The sequence below is a fragment of the Phodopus roborovskii genome, unplaced genomic scaffold (genome assembly GCF_943737965.1).
Source record: "Phodopus roborovskii unplaced genomic scaffold, PHOROB, whole genome shotgun sequence".
In the NCBI taxonomy this organism is placed as follows: Eukaryota; Metazoa; Chordata; class Mammalia; order Rodentia; family Cricetidae; genus Phodopus; species Phodopus roborovskii.
The window spans coordinates 12,267,664-12,288,840 of NW_026126409.1; the positions used below are offsets into that span (position 1 = coordinate 12,267,664).

General features: G+C 43.9%; 1 protein-coding gene across 1 annotated transcript in view; it reads left to right on the top strand.

Annotated features, from left to right (window-relative positions):
• Positions 1-21,177, top strand: part of Cul4a (cullin 4A) — a 36,476-nt gene that overhangs the window by 917 nt on the left and 14,382 nt on the right. The window contains exons 3-10 of the mRNA XM_051182017.1: positions 8,214-8,317; positions 11,803-11,872; positions 13,154-13,227; positions 13,719-13,881; positions 14,283-14,372; positions 15,212-15,294; positions 17,105-17,172; positions 20,552-20,670. Of these exons, the coding sequence (XP_051037974.1) occupies positions 8,214-8,317; positions 11,803-11,872; positions 13,154-13,227; positions 13,719-13,881; positions 14,283-14,372; positions 15,212-15,294; positions 17,105-17,172; positions 20,552-20,670 (771 nt within the window). The remainder of the gene's footprint in view (positions 1-8,213; positions 8,318-11,802; positions 11,873-13,153; positions 13,228-13,718; positions 13,882-14,282; positions 14,373-15,211; positions 15,295-17,104; positions 17,173-20,551; positions 20,671-21,177) is intronic.

The window sequence follows — 21,177 nt, forward strand, 5'->3', positions numbered from 1 at the left end:
GGGGCTGAGAACCACAGTGCTCCAGTGATCTTCAGTGTTATCAGAACGCCAGATTGTTACACATAAAACTCAGTATGCTAGGAGGAACCGTCTGTCATAACCCCCCCGCCCCTCCCCTCACACACACACACACAAACTGTGGTTTAATTGTTGCAAATAAGGTTTGCAGACAGTTTCGGGTGGTTTTAATTTAAAGATGATCAGTGTCTATAGCAGAAAGAAAATGGTCAGAAGTACATCTTGTTTCAGACACACTTCTGTCGTGGTTTTATACAATAATGTTCTCTAAATAGTTTACTTTAGGTAATGATAAAGCATGTATACAATCAGTTACACTAAAGTCACGAACTTGCCGGTTTGTTTTATCTTGGTTACAAAGTGGATTTATGGAAGTTACAGAAAGTACAATAAAAGAAGAGTAAGCTGTCGTACCCAAAGGAAATTGTTACAGGTTGAGCACTCCCGATCCCAAACTCATCCAATCCAAAACTTTCAACGCACCCGGGGGCAAAAAGATCCACGGCTGTCCTCAGACAGAACACAATGTATGCTGAAACTATTGTGTAAAATTCCTTCAAGCTAGGGCCAATGAGATGACTCGGTGGGTAAAGCTCTTGCCGAACAAGCTTGGCAACCAGTGGTTGAACCTCAGAACCCTCAGAAAGGTAGAGAAAACTGAATGCTGAGATGTCCTTTGGCCACCAATCTCACAGTAGCACAAGCACCCACGCATAACCTGTCATGCCCACACACAATGATGAAAACAAAGTAAAAACAGACCTTCAAATTGTGTTCAGGGTATATGAGATATGAATTAACTTTGTGTTTAGACCTGAGTCTCATTTCCCCAAATACATCATCATGCATATTCAAGTATCAAATCCAGAAGAAAAAAATCTGTAATTGGAGACTCTGCTGGTCCAAAGCATTTTGGGTAAGGGATTACAGGCCTATGTCATAGATTGGGGTACATGTGTCTGTTCTTTGTCTTAAGTTTGTGAGTTGATTGTGTATTGAAGGAGAAGGTGTTGTTGTTTTTGTTTTTTTTTTAAGGTTTTTATTTTGTCTAGACAGGGTCTCACTGTGTATCCACAGCTGGTGTGGAATTCACTATATAGATTAGGTGGCCTTGAACTCTCCTCTAGAGCTTGAGCATGGGGGTTTCGAGCCTTTTTGACACAGGTGCTGGGAGCCAATCCCAGATCCTCATGTACTCTAAATCAAGGAGCCACCTCTCCAGACCTCTGTCTGATCCCTTTGTCTTTGATACTTGACACACAGCGCTGGCTGACTAGTTGCTTGCTGTGTATTTTACCCTGGTTGTAACTTAATAGCAATCCTCCTGCTTCAGCTTCCCACATGGTTGAATGCGCCACCATACATGATAATTTTTTAATCAGCTTTTTTGAAGTATAATTTACATATAACTTGTGCTCCGGTAGGTTTATTGGGAGGGTGGTGGAGTTGATACTTGTTCCTATAAATGTTAACGGCCTAATTTGAAGTTGTTTTGCCACCGCCACCCAATGAAAATGTAGACTGTTTCCATCCCCACAAAGAACCGCAGCCCCTTGCAGCCATCCTTTCCCCACTGCTGCTCTGCCATTTCTATTAAAAGGAGTCTTGCATTTTCCATCTCTTGTTATTTAGCTTTTATTTGGAATAGTGCTTTACAGTGCACACATGGTGCTAACACTTTGGTGTTTATTGGTTTTTAAATTTTTCAAAATACGTTTTTACTTAAAGTAGAATTATATCACTTTCCTCCGTTCCTCCCTTTACCACTCCCAGCTAACCTCTCTCTTAATGTGCCCCCAAGTGCATATTATTTTTATTAATGAATAGTGTGGATATGATACAGTTGGCTTATTCATTAGGTAAAGGAAATCTGGGTGTCCAATGGGAAACATTGCCAGCAAAGCTGCTCTCAGCCCTGGCCATACCTTGTGTGAGCATGGGTCCTCATCTCTCCCAGGAGACTATCTTAATGTGCTTAATTTCATAAGAAACTTGCTTTTCAAAGTGCCTGTACCATTTTGCACTCTGCCAGTGGTATAGGGTTCTGTTTGCTCCACATTTTCAGCAGCATTTGGTGCTGTCACTTTTACCTGTGGTTTAATTTGCAGTCCCCACTGATATTAGGCATTTTTTCATACAGCTATTGTTATTCTGTCCTGTTCTGATCAAGTTAACTATTCAAACCTTTGTTTGCCTGCCTCTTCCCCTCCCCTCCCCTCTTTTCTCCTCTTCTCCTCCCCCTTTTATCTCATTATGTAGCCCACTCTAGCTGCAAACTTATAATCCTCCTGCTTCAACATCCCAAGTTCTGGGATTACAAACATAAACCAATATTCCCAGCTTCATTTTCTTAGATTATTTTCCTATTATTGAATGTGTGGCTTTAGTTTGTATCCTTCCAGATAAAAGTTGCAAATATTTTCTTCTAGTCTGTAACTTACCCCTTAACTGATCTATGTGTTTTGAAGTACAGTGATTTAAATTTGAAATTCAGTCTATCAGCTGTTCTTTTAGGTTGTGCTTTTAGTATCTGCCTAAAAAATAAGAAAACACATTTTGTCATATCTGGGGAAAGTAGCACACTCCTGTAATCCCAGCACTAAGCAAGCAGAGGAGATTCAGGAATTCAAGGCCAGCCTCTTCTACTAGCCAGCTCTAGGACAGCTACAAGACCCTGTCTCAAAAACAAAACAAATAAAAAAAAAAACTTTGTCCTAATCTAAGATCTTGTAGACGTTTAGAGTTGAAAGTTCTGCCTTTAGATCTGTTATCTATATCTTATGGACTTTTGTGTGTGTTGTGGCATAAAAATCTAAATGCAGTGTTTTCCCTGTAAATGTCCAGGTGCTGGGCACATTGTTGCCCAACTGCCTGTCTCAAAGACAAGGCCAACTGTCCTCTAGGAGTGGGTGTAACAAGGTATTAAATCGGGAAGGGTTGGCCTCCAGCTTTGTGTTTTTCCATAGTCATTATTGGTCCTTTGTATTTCTTTAGGAATCTTAGAATCTGTTTTCTGACTTCTTCCAAGAAGCCAGCGAAGGCTTTGATTACGATTATGGTGACTCAATTAGACAGTTTAGAGACAACTGACTCAGCCTTAAAGATAGATGGCACTCTGTGGGGTCTTTTGAAATATTTCTCAGCAGAATTTCTTGTTTGTGTTGTACAGATGTTACAAACCTTTTGTGGGATTTTTGCCTTATTTTAAATTCTGATTTGTGATTCTCACTGTTATATAGAAATACTGTTGATTTTATATATTAAAGTTGCCCTTCTAACTTGGCAGCCTTGTCTGTTTGTAGATGCTCCATAGATCCTATTAGGTCTTCTGCCCAGATGATTATGTATAACTAGGAAACTTTTTCCTTTCTTAATTTTGTGCCTGTCTTTTCTTTGCCTTGTCTTGCTATACTGGCAAGAGCCTTAGGGACAATGGTTAGGAGTGAGAAAGCAGAAAGCAGCCCACTTGTCTTGCTCTGGGTCTCAGGAAGGTTTCATTTTACCATTCTTGAGTGTGATGCCACCATGTAGGAGGGTCCTTTCTGCTCCTAGTTTAATGAAGTGTGTTTCTGCATCTATTGAGGGATTGTGTGGGCTCTCAGTCTGTCCATTGTGTTCATTAATGCTTGGGCTTTATCTTACTTGGCTGAAATGTTTTGGTTTTTGTTTTGGTTTGGTTTTGCTTTTTTTTTTTTTTTTTTTTTTGAGACATGGTCTCAGTATGTAGCCTTGGCTGACTATAGGCTAGCCTCAATCTCATAAAAATCCACCTTCCTCTGCCTCCTGAGTGCTACTGGAATTAAAATTTCTGCCACTGTGCCCCGTTCTGTTATCTTTTTATGTACTGGGTTAAGTTGTTAATGTCTTGTTCATTTTGTCTTAATGTGTTATTTTCTTAATATATCTTTCATCAGGTTGTTGTCAAAATAATGTTGGTCTTATGAGTTTAAAATGATTCTTTCTTCCTTGTGTACAGTTGATGTCATTTCTTAAATGTTTGAGGAGATTCCCTAGTGGAGCAATTATTGTTTTCATTATTATTACTATTATTGTTATTATTATTATTGTATGGATGTTTTTCCTGCATGTACATCTTTGCACCACATTCAAACCTAGTGCCCACAGGATGGAAGGTGTAGAATCTCCTACAACTGGGGTTACAGGCAGTTGTGAATTGCCACGTGAGTGCTGAATATCAAACCTGGATCCTCTGAAAGAGTAACTCTTGACTGCTGAGCCATCTCCAGCTCCATCTTGGTTTTCTTCATGGAAAGATGTTTAAATGTTCAGTGATTGTCCCAAGCCTTCCTGAGACTTCCAGCCCTCCTGTCTTCAGAGTCTAGTCCTCAACCATGTCTCATCTGCTATTCCTGAACTGGTGTGACTTCCCTCACATTCTGTCTTCTTCCTAAGAGTGCAGCTGGGTCCTTCTGAAGATTTGTAAAGCTCTGCTTCGTCTTTGCACAAATGGAATCTTTTGATGACTGTTGTTTTGTCCTGACTTGCTAACTCTGTGTCCTTGGTTCTGGTTGCTTCCCTTCCCCCATTAAGGAAAATCTGATAATCTTTGATTGGATGTTCAACATTATAAATTCTGACTGGCATGACAGATAGCTTTATATTACTATGCAGTTAAAATACTTGGGAGACTATCTGGTCTTTTTAAGTCTAGCTTTTAGGATCTGTTAGGCGAGGCAGAGCATTGCTGTAAGCATCCATGACCCCAGCACTGAGGCAGATCTTCCTAGGAACCTGATTGTGGTTTCCAGTTGTTCCAGGTCCCGGGTGAACTCTGACACTGTTTTCTCCACCCTTCTAGATGGTTTTTATCTTGACATTGTACTTTCCTCACCCCAGGTTGGGCACCCTTGTTGTATGTTGGGATTCCTGGAGACTTTACTCCCTGCAGTCCCTCATCTCCTGGACTCAGTCCTGTATGCAGACTGGAAACTGGTTAGGAAGCTGGAATTGCTAAAACCTCCCAAAGATCATCCACCTCCAGCCACTAAAGGTCCCAATACTTTTCATGTGCTTTGTCTAGTTTCTTGGTTATTTTGACCAGGAGCAAAAGCTGTACCAAGGACCTAAATACTGGGAAGTTTTGTTTATGAAATGCATCTTGCCACTGAAGCTTAATGTCCGGTTTCTTAGACACTGCACTGTCCAGTTTTAGCTGTCCTAGCAGTGCAAGAATTTTCCAATACCACATATGTAGCGATGTATCTTAGGGAGACCTCACACATTTCAAGCTGCTCCATCTCATGGGCACCCACCCACAGGGACCCACCCTCAGACCTCTGTGTAGCTGTGCTGCAGAAGCAGGGCAGAGGGGCAGCTTTGGCCTTGGGCAAGCACTGTGCTCACCTGCTCCTTGGTCTTTGTTTGCAGCTGTGCGTCACGCTATGCCTCAGCATCTTTGATGAAAGCTCCAGATTTACCAGTCTGGAAATATGTTTAGTTTTGAAGTCTGTGTAAACACCAGAGCCCATTGGCTCTCTGCTCAGCAACTTGTTTGCTTGGTTGTTCCTTGGATTCCATCGGTCAGTTCCTGGTGTGGAAGTCTCCTGGCTTGCCACCCTCTGTGTCTTCCTCCTTTGAGTAGGGCTGTTTTGAGGGTGCAGATCTCTTTCTTTGCTTCTGAAGACCTGAGCCCAAACCGCTTCTGAGCACATGCATCTGTGACTTATGTATTCAAGTATGGTCCTGTGGTCACGCTAGTGCACAACAGTGTTTCCAGGAGCCATCAGAAGAAGGCCCAGGGCTGAGGTCAGCCTGAGAACAAACTCCTCAGAATGGCCAGGTTCCAGGAAGAGCCCAGGTTCACTCCTGTCAAGCATGTTACTAAAGGAGAAAGCCAAATGGTCTTGTCAGAACTAAGTGATAGGACTGACCAAAAGCTGATGTGGAAAAATCTAGGAAATGGTAGACGACCATTGTTGTTTTTATCTGAGTTGTTCTATTACCAATAAAGACTCGGGGGTCAGATATTGGGGTGAACCCTGATAGATCATAGGAGCAGCAGAGGCACAACCACCTGACCTTCTCTCCACACTTCCTATGCCAAAAAGGAAATCCAAAAAATCCACACATCTCCAAGTCCCTCCCTATTCCTTCCTGTGCCTCTTTATCTGTAAACTGGGTCCTCTGTGTACTCTGTGACAGATTCTTGTCAACTAGCCACTGGCTCTCACTGTGTGATCAAATATCCTGCAACAGATCAGTATTGCTTTATGATCACTTTGAGGATGCCACACAGTAGAGAGTAAATTCACTACAGAAGCAGAGAATATACCTTATGACTTGCCTGGTCCCCTAGCAACTGCCCTAGTAGAGCAGCCCTGCTCAGCACTCTGCAGTTGTGTGTGTTTAGCTCTTTCCTCAGTCTTCTTGAGACTTAGGTCAGATTGGATTTGGAAGTCAGTGGTAGATGTGTATCTCCTCGAGTTCACTGTGGCCTGTATCTTGAGCCTTGATCTCATTCCACATTGTCATTTATTTCTTTCAGGTGGGCATCTAGAGGGTCCAGTATCCCAGTGCTACTCCAGGTGGGAATGGGGGAGGTGAGGAGGAGGAGTAGGGAGACATCAAGTCTGTATGTGTCCGTCTTTGCCACAGAAAGTGCCATCAGTCATGCCCTGCTAGTCTTCTGCTGTGAGTTCAGGGTCATCCTGGGGCCCCACCCTGTCACACCTGTAAGTCTCTTTGTCATGGCTGGGTCCCAGGGTAACTAGGTATATGTGGCAGCTTTCTGAAAGCTTGCCAGGCAGGCAATTGGGTCTTGCTTGCCTTTGTGTCCTTTTTGTCAGTGAATCTAGTGACACAGCCCATGATTCCTTGCTCCTGTTATCTGTGAGTTGATATGAGGAACAGCTGTGAACTGGTACCAGCAGAATCCAAAATCTCCACACCAGGTGTGGTTGGTTTGCTGCCCACTTTGAGGCATTCCTAATATTAAAAACAAAACAAATCTCAGGGTTTCATGTAGTAGTAAGTGACAGTGACAACATGTCACAGCTAGGAAAAGTACTGTTAGGATTATTGACTCAGCCTCAGGAGTCAGCACTCAGAAAATGCCCATAGCTGGGGCTGCTGGTGCACTCGGGAGGCAGAGACAGAAGCAGGAGGAGCTCTGTGAGCTTGAGGAGCCAGCCTGTTCTATTTAGCAAGTTCCAGGGCAACCAGGGCTACATAGTGAGAGTATCTGGAGAAGAAGAAAGAGAAAATGGTCCTTAGGAATCACTGTCTTAAGAAGGAAAGTTTGTCACACACAAACTTGATTTTGACAAAAAGGAAGTTGCAGGGATGCACACATGCAAAACTGACTGAGTACTTGTATATATGGACTGGCTCATGATCTGGGGCAGAACCTCTACTACAAGATGTGAGGAAAAAGGGCTGATGGAAAGTTCCTCCTTTGTTGGTAGAAGACACTTCTTCTTATGTGTCACACTTGAATGAGATTTGAGATAGGTTTAATTAGGACTAGTGAGAATGTGTGTATACTCCTTTAGCAGGTAGAAATATTTAACTTTTTTTCTGCTTCAAAAGTTGTTTTTCACCAGGCAGGGGTGGGCACACCTTTAGTCCCATCCCAGCACTTGGGAGGCAGAGGCAGTTATACAGAGAGACCCTGCCTCAAAAACATGTTGTCTTTTTTTCATTAAGACAAAACAAATTTATTCAAAATGAATCAGTAAATAAACAAGGGTCATCATGGCTTGGCCTGTGTCACTCAGAAATCATAGTTTTCTATCTTCCGCTCAGGTGGAGGCCCTGCCTGGCTTAGTCAAGAGTTCTGCTCACCTCTGTCACTGCCTGGTTTCACATGGTCATTTTCAAGATAAATAAATGTGTGCCCACCTCAGCCAGAGAATCAGAAAATGGCCACAAGACTCAAACCTAATTCAGAGTCCTGGTACTGTTGTTCAGATAGAGAAGCCACTGAACTAGAGCAAAGCTGGAGACTTGAGGTACCAGCCCCCAAAGTCCTAGGGGTGACAAGTGTAACATTCTGTCAGTCAGAGCCCTTATTGTGGGCCATTGCCATCGCTGTGCTGCGCACAAGTGGCTAAGTGCCCACAGTTCCAGGTGTGCGTGTAGCATGTAGGTCACTGAAGTACCTGGTAGCATCAGCACTACAGGCTTCCGAGAACTTCTACCCTCATACTGAACCATCGTCTTTCCCTTTGTTGTAGGCTGTTGAAAATCTTTGTTCTCACAAAGTCTCCCCGACGCTCTACAAGCAGCTGCGCCAGGTCTGTGAAGACCATGTCCAAGCCCAGATCCTTCCATTCAGAGAATATCCTTTCTTTGACTTTTTGCCTCATGATGTTTCTATTTATTATACAAATCTTTTTAAAATGGGATAAAGAACTAATGAATATCATTAATATTAAAGGATAAGTTTTAAATCCTATTTTATATAACAAAGGGCCTAAGGTTTTTTCATAATTCATTATAATAGATTTTAAAGTGAAATTTGTAACATCTAAATTACTAATATGAATGAGGGTAAACAGTCTGCACTTATACGTCTAGTTGGAATATTTAGGGAAATTTCTGAAAATGCCTTAAAGTTTAAGTTCTGTCCTTTAATAAAAACCATCTGTATTCATTTTCTATACTATGTGACAGGTCCCCACAAATGTGGCTCCTCCAACCCCTTTGGGGGGTTGTGTCTGTCAGGAATCAGAGTACAGTCCTGTAGTTTGTCTGCTCACTGTCTCACAGGCCTAAGTTAGGGTGTCAGGAAGGCAATCTGATCTGAAGGTTGGCCTCTACTGGTTCCCACAGGTGGTACCTGTCGGAATGAGGTTCCTATTTACCACCCCGCCATGGATCGGCTTAATCTGAGGCCTCGATCCTAGCTGCATCCAGTTTCTCCTGGTGAATTGTGTGCTTTTGTGGGCAGGCAGGAGAACCTGCCTGTCTGGTCTGAGACTGTATGTACCTCCCAGGATAGAACCAGACAAAGGAGTGATGGCTGTGGTGTTCAGTTGGAGAAGGGAATTATTCAGGTATGTGCTATATGTACACAGCGCTGGGCAGAGGCAGCTTAGGGTTTGCTGCCTTGTCATCTTGTGACTCATGCCCACAAGGACATCTGTATGACCTGGCCTCAGGCTGGTCCCCAAATCCATTACCAGTTTTAGAACACAAATGTCATGTGTAAAGTCCATGCTGACCTCTTTGACTCCATGCTTTTGTGTATAAAACAAATCCCATAACCTGCCTACTGAAGATTTTCTCCTGGTTCAGGAGATCTTTTGCCTCCCGTGGCTTACTCTCATCAAAGGAAGCATGGTCCTGCTAGCTGCGCAGACCCTGGTCACGCAGAGCAGCAAGCAAGCAGTTCTACTGGACATTAAGGCCTTGATGGTCTAGGTTTCTGCTACATAGGCTTTTGCCAGGGTGCCTCTATAGTCTCTGGCAAGTGTTCTGAACTCATGACTTTGAGATTGTACAAGATGATGGTGAACACACACCCTAGAGGAACCTTCCAGCATGCACTCTTATCTCACTCAGGAGATTCCTGTGAGGCATACCTCTTGACCCTTTCAGAGCACTTGAGCCTGAGATCCTAGGTGACACTAGGCGGTCAGCAACCATGTTCTAGGACACCAGTACCTATCAGGGTCAGTTCATACTGTTTTGCTCTAACCCCACTCTGCTTGAAACCACTTTTTGATTACTTTAATTATCCTCCTACCAATTAATCCCACTCTGTAGGTTGACCAGAGTGGTCACATATTTAGCAAGCCTTTGTTTCCTACCCAGTGTCTTGATGGTGGATTATAGAAAAGTAGCTGTGTGCCTGATTTCCACCCTCCAAGGGATTATAGCCCATAGCCCATAGTAGAGCCAGGGAATGCCACTGTTCCTTGGTAACAAACCAGGATTATAAGAGTCGTGATTTGTTTTACAGGAGGTAAAGACATTAGATGTCCTTAGTGACAATGTGTCTTGAACCCTGACACATGCAGCTAACAGCAGCAGAACAGAAAACAGGCAGGGCTTGGCAGGTGGGGAGAGTAGCACTGCCTTGGGCCTTGAAGGATGATGGGATGTGACCAGACAGAGTGAACATGAGGGGGTGCAAAGTGTGTTCTTAAGAACTGCACTGCCTGCCACACCTGAGCTCAACACCGGTGGTGCTGTGTGCTAGTAAGTGGCCAGCAGCACTAACACACAAGACACTTGGTGCTTTCCACCTGCAGGGCCTGCGGTTCTGTATTAGGAAGCTCAAATACCAAATAAAAATGGGCAAGAAAAATCCTCTAGAAACCCACATTCGATGTCTTTACTTTAAAACTGTATTTTGTACGTTTCTTGAAAAGTATGGCCCAGGAGCTTGAGAATTAGCTCATTGATAAAAGCTTTGCCACTCTTGCCATGGACCCAAGTTATGTTTCCAGGACCTGTGTTAGGCTTACTTGAGCTCCAGGTGATATGACACCTTTGGCTTCCATGGGTACTGGCACCAGCACACGCCAGCACACACATACAGACAAATCCAAAAAAAAAAAAAAAAAAAAATTACATCACTTGGGGGGGAAAAATCTGAAAATTTAAAAACGTAGGGCTGTAGAGACAACTCAGCAATTAAGAGCACATATGGTGGCTCACAACCATCCACAATTCCAGTTCCAGGGGATCTGACACTCCTTTCTGCTCTCTTTGGATACTACACATGTGTACACATACATACAAACATACATACAATTATAGGATATCCTAGTAGCAAGTTCCAGGCCAGCCAGAATACATAGTGAAATCCTATCTCAAAAAAAAATATGTATGTATGTAGTCTATCCTAAGCCATATATACTGGCACAAGCCTGAAGTCTCCTCTCTGAAGACACTGGGGCAAAAAGACCTCAAGTTTAACACTAGCATAGACTGTATGTCAAGATCCTGACTCAAAAGCAGTCAATTATGCACACCTGAAATCCCAACATGTAGGAGACTGGGGAGGAAGGTTGCTTCACCTTAGGCGGTTCTTGGCTAGAGACTCCCAAAGCACACATACAAACATACATAGGCACACTCAGAGTCTAGGTGAGTGTATTGTGGTCATAAATACAACTGAGTGCTCTAACACAGCTTTTACTGGGCACGTTGCTACTGCTCTTGAGCTATCAGCTCCCTGCTTTTTGACTATGGGACACTCAGGCCCCACCAGACACTCCACATTGTGGAGTCCTGGAGTTACGCTATGTCCTGGCCCTCAGTGGGTAAAATCAGGCCACCCAGATGAAGCACTCATGCCTGCTTATTTGTGTCAGCTGGCAGGAATGGAAAGTAACCCTGCAGAGAAGAGAGGAGAGAGGAAGCCAGAGTGGAGCTGTGATGGACAGATCCAGGGGGTGGGATGAGTCAGGTAGGTTACTACAAAAGGAAATGAGACAGTGAGCAGAGGCTAGAAGGCCACTCATGGGTTGGTAAACTGGTGTCATGAGCCACAATCTGGAGCCTGGAGGTCCAAGACCCAGAACTAGTAGATTCCACTTGTAAGAGCTTCCTGCTTTGTAGATAGGATGAGGCCACTCTCTCTGGTGTCTTTCATATCTCTTTGTACTATTGACTTGGCATTAGTTTTTCACTGTGGATTTAGAGGGACATGAGTGTTCAGACTGTAGTATAACTTGCACTGTATAGTGGTATAATGATCGTACTTTCTGTGTTAATAGAAGGACATCTAGCAGGGAAGGATACTGAGATTAAAGTGAATGTTGCAAAATGGAATGGGCTGGTGTGTTTGAAGTTTCCTTAGCAGGTCTGCACAGACTCACTAGACAGTGTTTTATTTCTAAAGAAGATTAACACGTGCTGGCAAGATCACTGCAGACAGATGGTAAGTGTGCAGCCCTTCAACTGCCTGGTTCTCCATCGCTACTACTGTTAATGCCTTTGTTGCCTCACTCACACCTGCCCACCTGTACTCTGGCTTTACAGCCTCTGCTCTAGATAGATGTAGTGATTCCCCCCCCCCCCCCCGCACCTGTCTTAACCTGCCTTCCCACCAATTTAAGGCCTGAACACAGGGACCCTTTACCACAATTGAGCACTAGAGTAGGGTGGGGAGGTGAACTTACTCACACTCTTCCAGGAAGGGGTGCAGCCAGGTCTGCCTCTGGGTCAGCAGTCAAGTGTGTGCACGCAGAAGGAGGCTCCCTAAGTTCTCAAAGAGGCTCTGGGTGTCGAATTGCCATTTGGCCTGAGCTCCACTGTAGTTAGATGGCAAAACCTTTAGTTGTGGAGGTGTCTAATTTTTCTTCACATTAGTGACCTGTGAGAGAAGACATCTTCAAGTAGACTGAGTATTTGCTTGCTGACCCTGAGGAGCCGATGATGAGGTTTTAAGCCATGTGGGTTTGAAGACATTAGGGAAGGTGTTTTAGGTGTCAGAAGTCTCACCAGAAGCGGGAATCAGTTCCAGCTGTAAACGCAAGGCTTCAGGCAAAGGTTCAAGACAGCTCACTGCCTACACTTTTGCTGTCCTTGCAACAAAGTACGTTCTAGAGCCCAAGCCTCAAGACCATGTAGCAAGACTTAACTGTTAGAAAATTTAAGTGATGGTGGAGCACGCCTTTAATCCCAGGACTGGGGAGGATCTCTGTGAGTTCAAAGCCAGCCTGGTCTGCAGAGCTAGTTCCAGGCCAGGCTCCAAAGCTACAGAGAAACCTTGTCTTGGAAAAACTAAAAGAAAGGAATGAGAAAGAAAGAACATGTAAGGCAAGAATAGAGGGTTCTTCTGTATGTGCCTGTTACCATATTTAGGAAGTAGAAACAGGAAAATAAGGAGTTTAAGGCCAAAGACTAGTGATCAACCATCCAAAAAGCATCATTGTGTCTCCAGTTGTAAGATGGAAAAAAATTAAATTTCAAAGTCCTTGAGGTTGAATGCTTTAAAATCCCTACAGTCTGGGCTAGAAAATACCAGAAGAAAAAGTCAAATTTTTAAAAATGGGGGACCTGATGTGAGATGGTTTTGTATCAAGAGTTGATGGCTACACTCAAGACAGGTAATTTAGAGTGGTCCACACCATCTGATCTCGGGTCAGCACATGACTGAGGGAGTGGGTGTGTGAGGGAATGAGTGTGAGTGCCAGTGCTTCTCCTTTCTGGTCCTCAGATCATGATAAGAAGCATCTTCCTGTTTCTGGATCGCACCTATGTCCTCCAGAACTCTATGCTGCCTTCTATCTGGTGAGTGCCCTCCTACATCCAGCAAAACCTGCTGCCCTCTCTGTTAAAATGAGACCTTCACTCCACAAAGCCCTTCCCAAAACTCCTGGGCTACAAGCTGAGGAATTAGGATTGTGGAATAGAGAAGAAGATGCTGGGCACAGTACAGGACAAAGGAAGGAGTCCAGGGGGAGCAGATGTGGTGGTTCCCACAGCCTTGACACCTTGGGTCACCCAAGAACAGTGGTGAGACACAAAAGCAATATGATTGTTGGGTGCCTGTGTGACCACGAGGAATCTCATTACCTCTTCAGGTGGTCAGCTTGACCTATCCAGGAAATAACCTCATTTAGAGTATAGACATAGGCATCCTGGACTGGCCAAGCAAGAATTTATGAGAAGCCTTTTCAAGCTCTGGGTATAATTAGCAAATAGCAGTTTTGGCTGGCACATGTGAAGCTTCTGGAGCATCCATTGCTGACCTAACACTTGTTCTGCCTTGTGCCTGTCAGGGACATGGGCCTAGAGCTGTTCAGGAACCATATCATCAGCGACAGGATGGTGCAGAGTAAGACCATTGATGGGATCCTGCTGCTCATCGGGTGTGAGAGGAGTGGGGAGGCTGTGGACCGCAGCCTGCTGCGCAGTCTGCTAAGCATGCTCTCGGATCTCCAGGTGAGTGAAGCTGCCTACCAGTGCCTGCCACAGAGTAAATGCAGGCATCAGAGGTTTAAGTGGGGAATAGCATCACCAAAGTATGAGTTGAAATGGGATTATCCAGTTCTTAAGGAGAGAGTGCCTGAGGCTAATGACACACTACACAAGGAGCCACAGAAGCAAAGGTTGATAAGTATGGAAAATACACCATAAGCAAAGGTAAAATAAATTACCAAAGTCCAAAGGCTGAATAAACATTAGTGTTGAGAGCAGATAGGGTCCTGACCGGGTAGGGAAGTTTTCCAAAAAAAAAAAAAAAACCACAGCACATGATGACCTCATCTGCAGCCAACTGGTTCAGAGAGTGCTAAAAAGGCAGGCTCCTGCAAGAAGCTCCTCAGTAACTGCTCATTCCCTAGGTGTATAAAGACTCGTTTGAACTGAAGTTCTTGGAAGAGACTAATTGTCTATACGCTGCAGAAGGCCAGAGGCTGATGCAAGACAGGGAGGTGAGATATGAGACTGTGTTTGCTTTAACCCACTCCTCAGAGCCAGTCACAAGGACCACTCCTCCTACCTGTGCAACACTTTCGGAGTCTCTTGAAGTTCTCAGGAGCAAACTGCTTGTTGCAGAGGGTCACTCCTTTCCCTTAAGAGATCTTTCCTTTTTCTTTTTTCTCCTCCTCCTCTAAAGTGGTTTCTGCAGTAGCAAAGGACCACATGTCTGGACAAGAGGATAAAGAGTAAATCCTAAATATGAAAGACAAGTAATTTAAAGAATCAAAATTTGTCATCTGTGTAAAACACTGGTAGAGAATTCTCCCCAAAAGTACATGTGACAAAGCATGTGTAATAGCAATATCACTGGAACCTGCTGAGCCATTTCCTAGGTCCTGGAGTCCAGTTTTAAAGGGAGCCCTGAATACAGACACAAGTCACCTGCCCAGCCTGTCATCAGGATTTACCCTGAGGACTATTCACCCCAGACAACTGATGTCTGCCCACAGAGGAGGTATCACCTCTTCTCTGACAGCTTCATGCTGCCCAGGTTGCCAGTAGGCTTGGACTTTCTACCCAGATACTACTAGTAACTCACAGACAGGGCCCACTGGTGTATATCTCTGAACCCCCAACACTTTGCAGTAAGCAGTGAGTAATCTGGGCCCTAATTTTCAAGGTGATTCTTGACCTCCTAGTTGTCACTCACTTCCTCCCACCCTGCTCAACCCTGGAAATCTATTGATATTTGACTTGAATGTGTTTGCTGCTCTTCTTCAATGTAATGTGGAAAACATGTTATCAATAATGTGGGAAATGTTTTTTCATGATGTTTAAATTTTTTTGGAAGGTTCCAGAATACCTTAACCATGTGAGTAAGCGTTTAGAAGAGGAAGCAGACCGAGTGATCACTTACTTAGACCACAGCACACAGTAAGCATTGTCCCTGGATACATTTCAGTTTTTCACAGGCCACATATATTCTTGCTGCAGGTTGAAAGTGTGGGTGGTGGTGGCACAGGCCTTAATCCCAGCACTGGGGAGACAGAGGCAGGCAAGTCTCTGAGTTTAAGGCCAGCCTGGTGTACAGACCAAGTTCCAGGACAGCCAGGGCTACACATTGTCTGTCTAAAAAAAAAAAATGATGACTTGCTGCCAAGCCTGACTGCCTGAGTTCAATCCCCAGGACTCCTGAAGGTACCCTGGCATCCACATGTACTGTGGAGTGTGCAGAGTGTACAATTTAAAACAGTGGTACTGCCGGGCAGTGGTGGTGTAAGTCTTTAATCCCAGCACTGGGAAGGCAAAGGCAGGCAGATCTCAATGAGTTCGAGACCAGCCTGGTCTACAGGAGCTAGTTCCAGGACAGCTTCCAAAGCCACAGAGAAACCCTGTCTCGAAAAACACTGGTACTAGGTACCGAACTCCAGTAATCTTCCTTACAAACTCTAAAATGGAGACTTGAGAAAGGTCTAAAGTTGATCATTCTTAGAATAAAACAGATTCTCTGTGATCTTCTGAAAAGGAAAAAATAAAATGAGTTGTGAATAAGAAAAAGGCTGGGTGTGGTGGGACATGCCTATAATCCCAGCTCTTGGAAGGCCAAGCGTAGAGCTGACTCCAGTCTACATAAAGAGTTCCAGGACAGACCCTGTCTTGGTGGGGTGGGGCAGGGGCAGAAGGACAATGTCAATACCTGTGACTGTAGTGGTCAGGCCACATTTTCCACTGGTCTTGTGTGGAGCTCATGTGTCCAGACCTTATAGCAGGCTGTTTCCATGAAGGGAAACCTGCCCAGTATTCATGGGGATGGGGGTGGTCAGGGTGAGAGATGGAACTGGAGGAGTGAAGATAAGACAAAAAGTAGGTGGTTGGCCAGTCTCTAGGACTGAATTGTCAGTCCCTCCTGTGTTACAGAGGTGAGGAGCAAGGCTGAGAACACATTGGAAGGCAGAGTAAGTGCAGGAAGATTGAAGATAGTGATGGATGGAGGAGAGAGGTCAGAGTCTAAATTGTGAGGAAGATGGTTTGCCACAGAAAATACTTAACCCTGGGGTTCGTAGGCCTGATGGTGCCACCACATAGAGCAACCAAGCATCCTGGCTAACAGACCAACATGGCAATGAACACAGAGACCAGAGTACTTCAGTAGGCATAAGCAATAGGACTATAGACTACACTGCTAGATATAAGTCCTGCTGGGTTCTAGTCTGCTTCACTAGGCTCACTCTGCAGGGTTCTAGGCTCAGTTTATGTTTACAGTTCAGGAAGGTTTAGCAAGTGACATCAAGGGCCAAACCATGACTGGCAGAGGTAGAAATGAGAAACCAACCAGAAGGCTCCTTGGGTACTCACTTTGTTATTCAGCAAGTTGTGCTTAAAAATGCTGCAGGAATCCAGGTATAGTGATGAAGGCCTATAATCCCAGCACTGGGTAGCAAAGGTAGAAAAACCATGTGTTCAGGACCAGCTTGGGCTATGTATTAAAATCCTGTCTCATGGAAGGAAGGCAGGAAGGAAGGAGGGAGGGAGGGAAGAAGGGAGAAAGGGAGGGAGGGAGAGGAAGGAAGGAAGGAAGGAAGGAAGGAAGGATCTGAAATGAAACCTGGCTTTAAATCATCAGCCAAATTTGACAATTGACATGACTCTGTCTACTTGGCTATAGACTGCCTGTTGTGACTGAACTTTTCACCTTTGCTAGCTAACCAGTCTCTGCTGCTGACACTCTGTTTTTCTTTTATAGGAAACCCTTGATTGCCTGTGTGGAGAAACAGCTTTTAGGAGAACATTTAACAGCAATTCTGCAGAAAGGTAGATTTTCCCATCATTTGTGAATTTAAACTGAATTCTAATCTTTAACTTTGAAGCTCTAGAAGTATTTACATAACTTCTGGAATTGTTATTTTTGTAGGACAAACTGTTAAGACCCTTGTTTCATGAGTATATTAGCCCTCAAGAGGACTGCATGGCTAAGAAAGACATCTGGGGTCACAGGTGTGCACCACCACACTTGGCTTGTCACTTGGACCTTTTTTAAAAACTAAACTTAAAGAGCTGTTGTATGCTGGTGGTACTCAGCCTTGTATGGCATGATAACTACCTTGGAAGGTTTTTTTTATTTGTGAAATAAATGTTCCTACTTATGGGTACCATAATATATAATACTTGTTTTGTGAAACATCTCAACACACACATGTAGTGCACGAGCCATGGGCATCTCCATCTCATGCTATTTCTTCCTCTTGTAGCTCTTCATAAACTAGGTTACCATAAACATACACAGAAGCCTATGCTCTTCCCAGAGGGTGATTTAATTGGAGAGGGATCGTCTTGGATTGATAGCTCTATTATCTTCAAAATAACTGTGGGAGGGGCTCTGTGAATACAACTTGAGTTTTGGTTTATAAATATCTTTCTTACAGCCTGTCTTCAGAAGTTATTGTACCACTTTGCACATAATGTTGAAGCCATACAGCATTGTATTTCTGTCTCCTACCCTACTTTTTATGTTCTGTACCTGGTTTTTGTTTGTTTGTTTAGTTTTGTTTTGTTTTTTAATGTAGACAGTGTCCTGCCTGCATGAACACTCACATGCCAAAAGAAGGCACCAGATTTTATTACAGATGGTTATGAGCCAGCATGTGGTTGCTGGGAACCTGACTCAGGATCCCTGGAAGAGCAGCCAGTGGTCCTAACCACTGAACCATCTCTACAGCCCCCATGGTCTGTGCTTTTTGACTTTAGTGTTAATATGTTAAACCTAGTTGCCATTGGATTTTATTTGTCACCATCATAGGAGTTGGCTTCTCTGAAGATTACAAACACAGCCACTCTTTGTAACACTTGGATGCCAATATAACTTGTAAATATTGTTCTGTGTCACCATTTAAAAGTCATTTAGCTATGATGGGAAACTGTAGCTCCTCTCTTGAGCTTTGAGTGTCTGAAGGTTTAATTTTGAGGAAGCAGCGCTCCTGCCAATGGCTATTCTGCTTAGAAATACTAGTCAGGCATAGTGGTGCATGCCTTTAATCTGAGCACTCAGTAGGTGGAAACAGACAGATCCTCATGAGATGAAGGTTGGCCTGGTGTGTGGGGTAGGTTTCGGACTAGCCAAGACTACATTGTAAGACCTGATCTTTAAAAATATTTTTTTTAATGTTACTGATAATTGTGTCTCTTCAAAGTCTACTAACAATGTCATATAATTGCAATGAGCACCTTTAATGTGGGCACGAAACCAAAGAGCTATTTGGAGAATGTTTAATTCCACTCTAGGATGGGAAGGACAGAAGAGAGCCTCAGCATCCTAGAAACAAGACATTGTGCTGTTCTTCCAGAGGTCCTGAATTTAATTCCCTACAACCACATGGTGGCTCATAACCATTGTAGTGAGATCTGGTACCTTGTGGTGTGCAGGGATACATGCAGATAGAGCACACACAGCAGTTAGGAGCCCTCATTGCTCCTTAGGACCAGAACTCTGTGCCCAGCACATACGACAGACAGCTCACAGTTTCCTTTATCTCAAGCTCCGGGGATTCAACATCTAAAAGCACCCAAACGTGTGTATTCACACACATACACATAAATATCTTACAAGAAAAAAGACAAGCGAGTGATAGAAATTTTCATAAGTTGTTTCAGTGCCTACTTTGATAAGCTGAATTATTGCAAGGAAATTATAAACTATGCTTATAAAAGCTTTCTCTAAATTTTATTAGTGGCTGTGGAGAGTCTGAGTTGATCATGTGCTTGCCAGGTAGTCATGAAGACCTGAATTTGGATTCCCAGGATCCACATTAAAAGCTTGCTAGGGAGAAGCCACCTGTGGCCACACACTGGGGTGGTAGAGACAGGAGGCTATCTAGGATTACTGCCAGCCTGTCTAGCTGTTTCAGCTTTAATGAGAGCAAAGCAAAACAAAGGTGGAGGATGATTTAGAAGACACCAACATCATTCTCTGGTCCCAGATGACCAGACACCTGCAGATATGTGCACAAACACATGAGTACATACACATACAACAACATACAATTATATTAGAAACATTCCAAAAAGTAAAAGGTCCCTAAACTTTTTCTGAGATATAATTTGTTTGGGAGATATTTCAAGTGCTAAGGCTTATTTGTGTGTTTAGCTCAGAACTAATCTTGAGACATACCTAGCACAGGGGCTGCCTCCCCACACAGGGAGTATGCCTATGTGTGCATACTGCCAAGTGGAGACAGCTGTCTACAGGCCTACAGGTGGTCTCTCTGGTGCCCTCTTTGGGCCTCTGCAGGCACTGCACAAACATGGTACATGTACTTACAGGTAAAATACTCATGAATATGAAATAATAAAATTATAAAACTTAAGTAGCCGAATAAAAATTCTAAAATTCCATAAATACATAATATATCTGATGCTTATTTATCTTACACTTTACTGTGTGAATCAATCAACTAGAAACTTAAAATTGAATCAGTTTCAGTTTATTTTATGTGTATGAGTATTTAGCTTGCATGCATGTATATGCACCATGTGTACGAAGTGCCTACAGTGTCCAGAAGAGGGTGGAGGTCAGAAGAGAGCATCTTATACACTAGAACTGGAGTTAGACATGGTTGTAAGCCACCATGTGGACTAGAAGCCAAGCCTGGGTCCTCTGCAAGAGCAGCAAGTACTTTTACCTACTGAGCCATCTATCTCTGTCTCTTTTAACAAATGTTTTCTCTGACATAGACAAAACTTCAAATAGTAATTTGCATTGTGAATTTCTCAGGGCACTGTGAATTTTTCAAGATAGAAGTTTCTCTGTGTAACAGTCCTGGTTGTCCTAGAACTCACTCTGTAGAACAGGCTGGCTGGCTTCGAACTGACAGAGCTCTGCCTGCTTCTGCCCCCTGAGTGCTGGGATTAAAGGCATGTTCCACCACCACCCAGCTCTAAATATTGTTTTGACTCATTACTTTGTTAAATAATGGCTTTAGTGAAATGAGAAAGTAAATAATACATTCACAATGCACTCAGAAAAATGAAATCCACATCTATGAGCCACCTCAGGCAGGTGACGGACAGAAATGCCTCTGTAGCAGGTGGTGCTCCAGGTCAGCAAACCATGTCCTGACTGTGTGGAAGGATGATACTGTTTCCACTCACAAATGTTGCTTCCTGCTGTGACTTGTTCTTTTCTGCACACTACTAGGGCTGGAGCACCTGCTGGATGAGAACAGGGTGCCTGACCTCACGCAGATGTACCAGCTATTCAGCCGGGTGAAAGGGGGACAGCATGCTCTGCTGCAGCACTGGAGTGAATACATCAAGGTACACACTGGTCCTCGCATTCTGCACCCTGCAGAGGGAAATGAACTGTTGAGAGGGGGCATCTGCTCTCCCATCTTCAAGATCACCTAATGAATGTTTTTGTGCACTAAATCTACTTTTTTAAGATGACACCAACAGTGATGGCCACTGTCCAGGTGGACACCTGCAGTGTAGTGACAACAGCTTTGCATCCATCCATGTAAACACTTGTTTCTGCTACAGCAGCAGCCTCTGGTATGTCTGTCCATCAGGCATGACTGTGCCTGTGGCCAAGCCAGAGGAGCAACAGGTGGCAGTGACTTCAGGGTGTCAGCCCACCAGGAGGAAAATCCCTGGTTGTGAATCTTGGATAGGCAAGGTCCCAAGACCCCAGACCCCAGAATGTCTTTGCTTCTGCTGTGTCTTTACATGTTTGCTGCTGCCATCTTTCTCTGATGTCTGGCATGGTGTGAATGGTGTGAGATCCCCAATGCCAATGCCAATAATGTAGTGTGTTTATCTCATGGA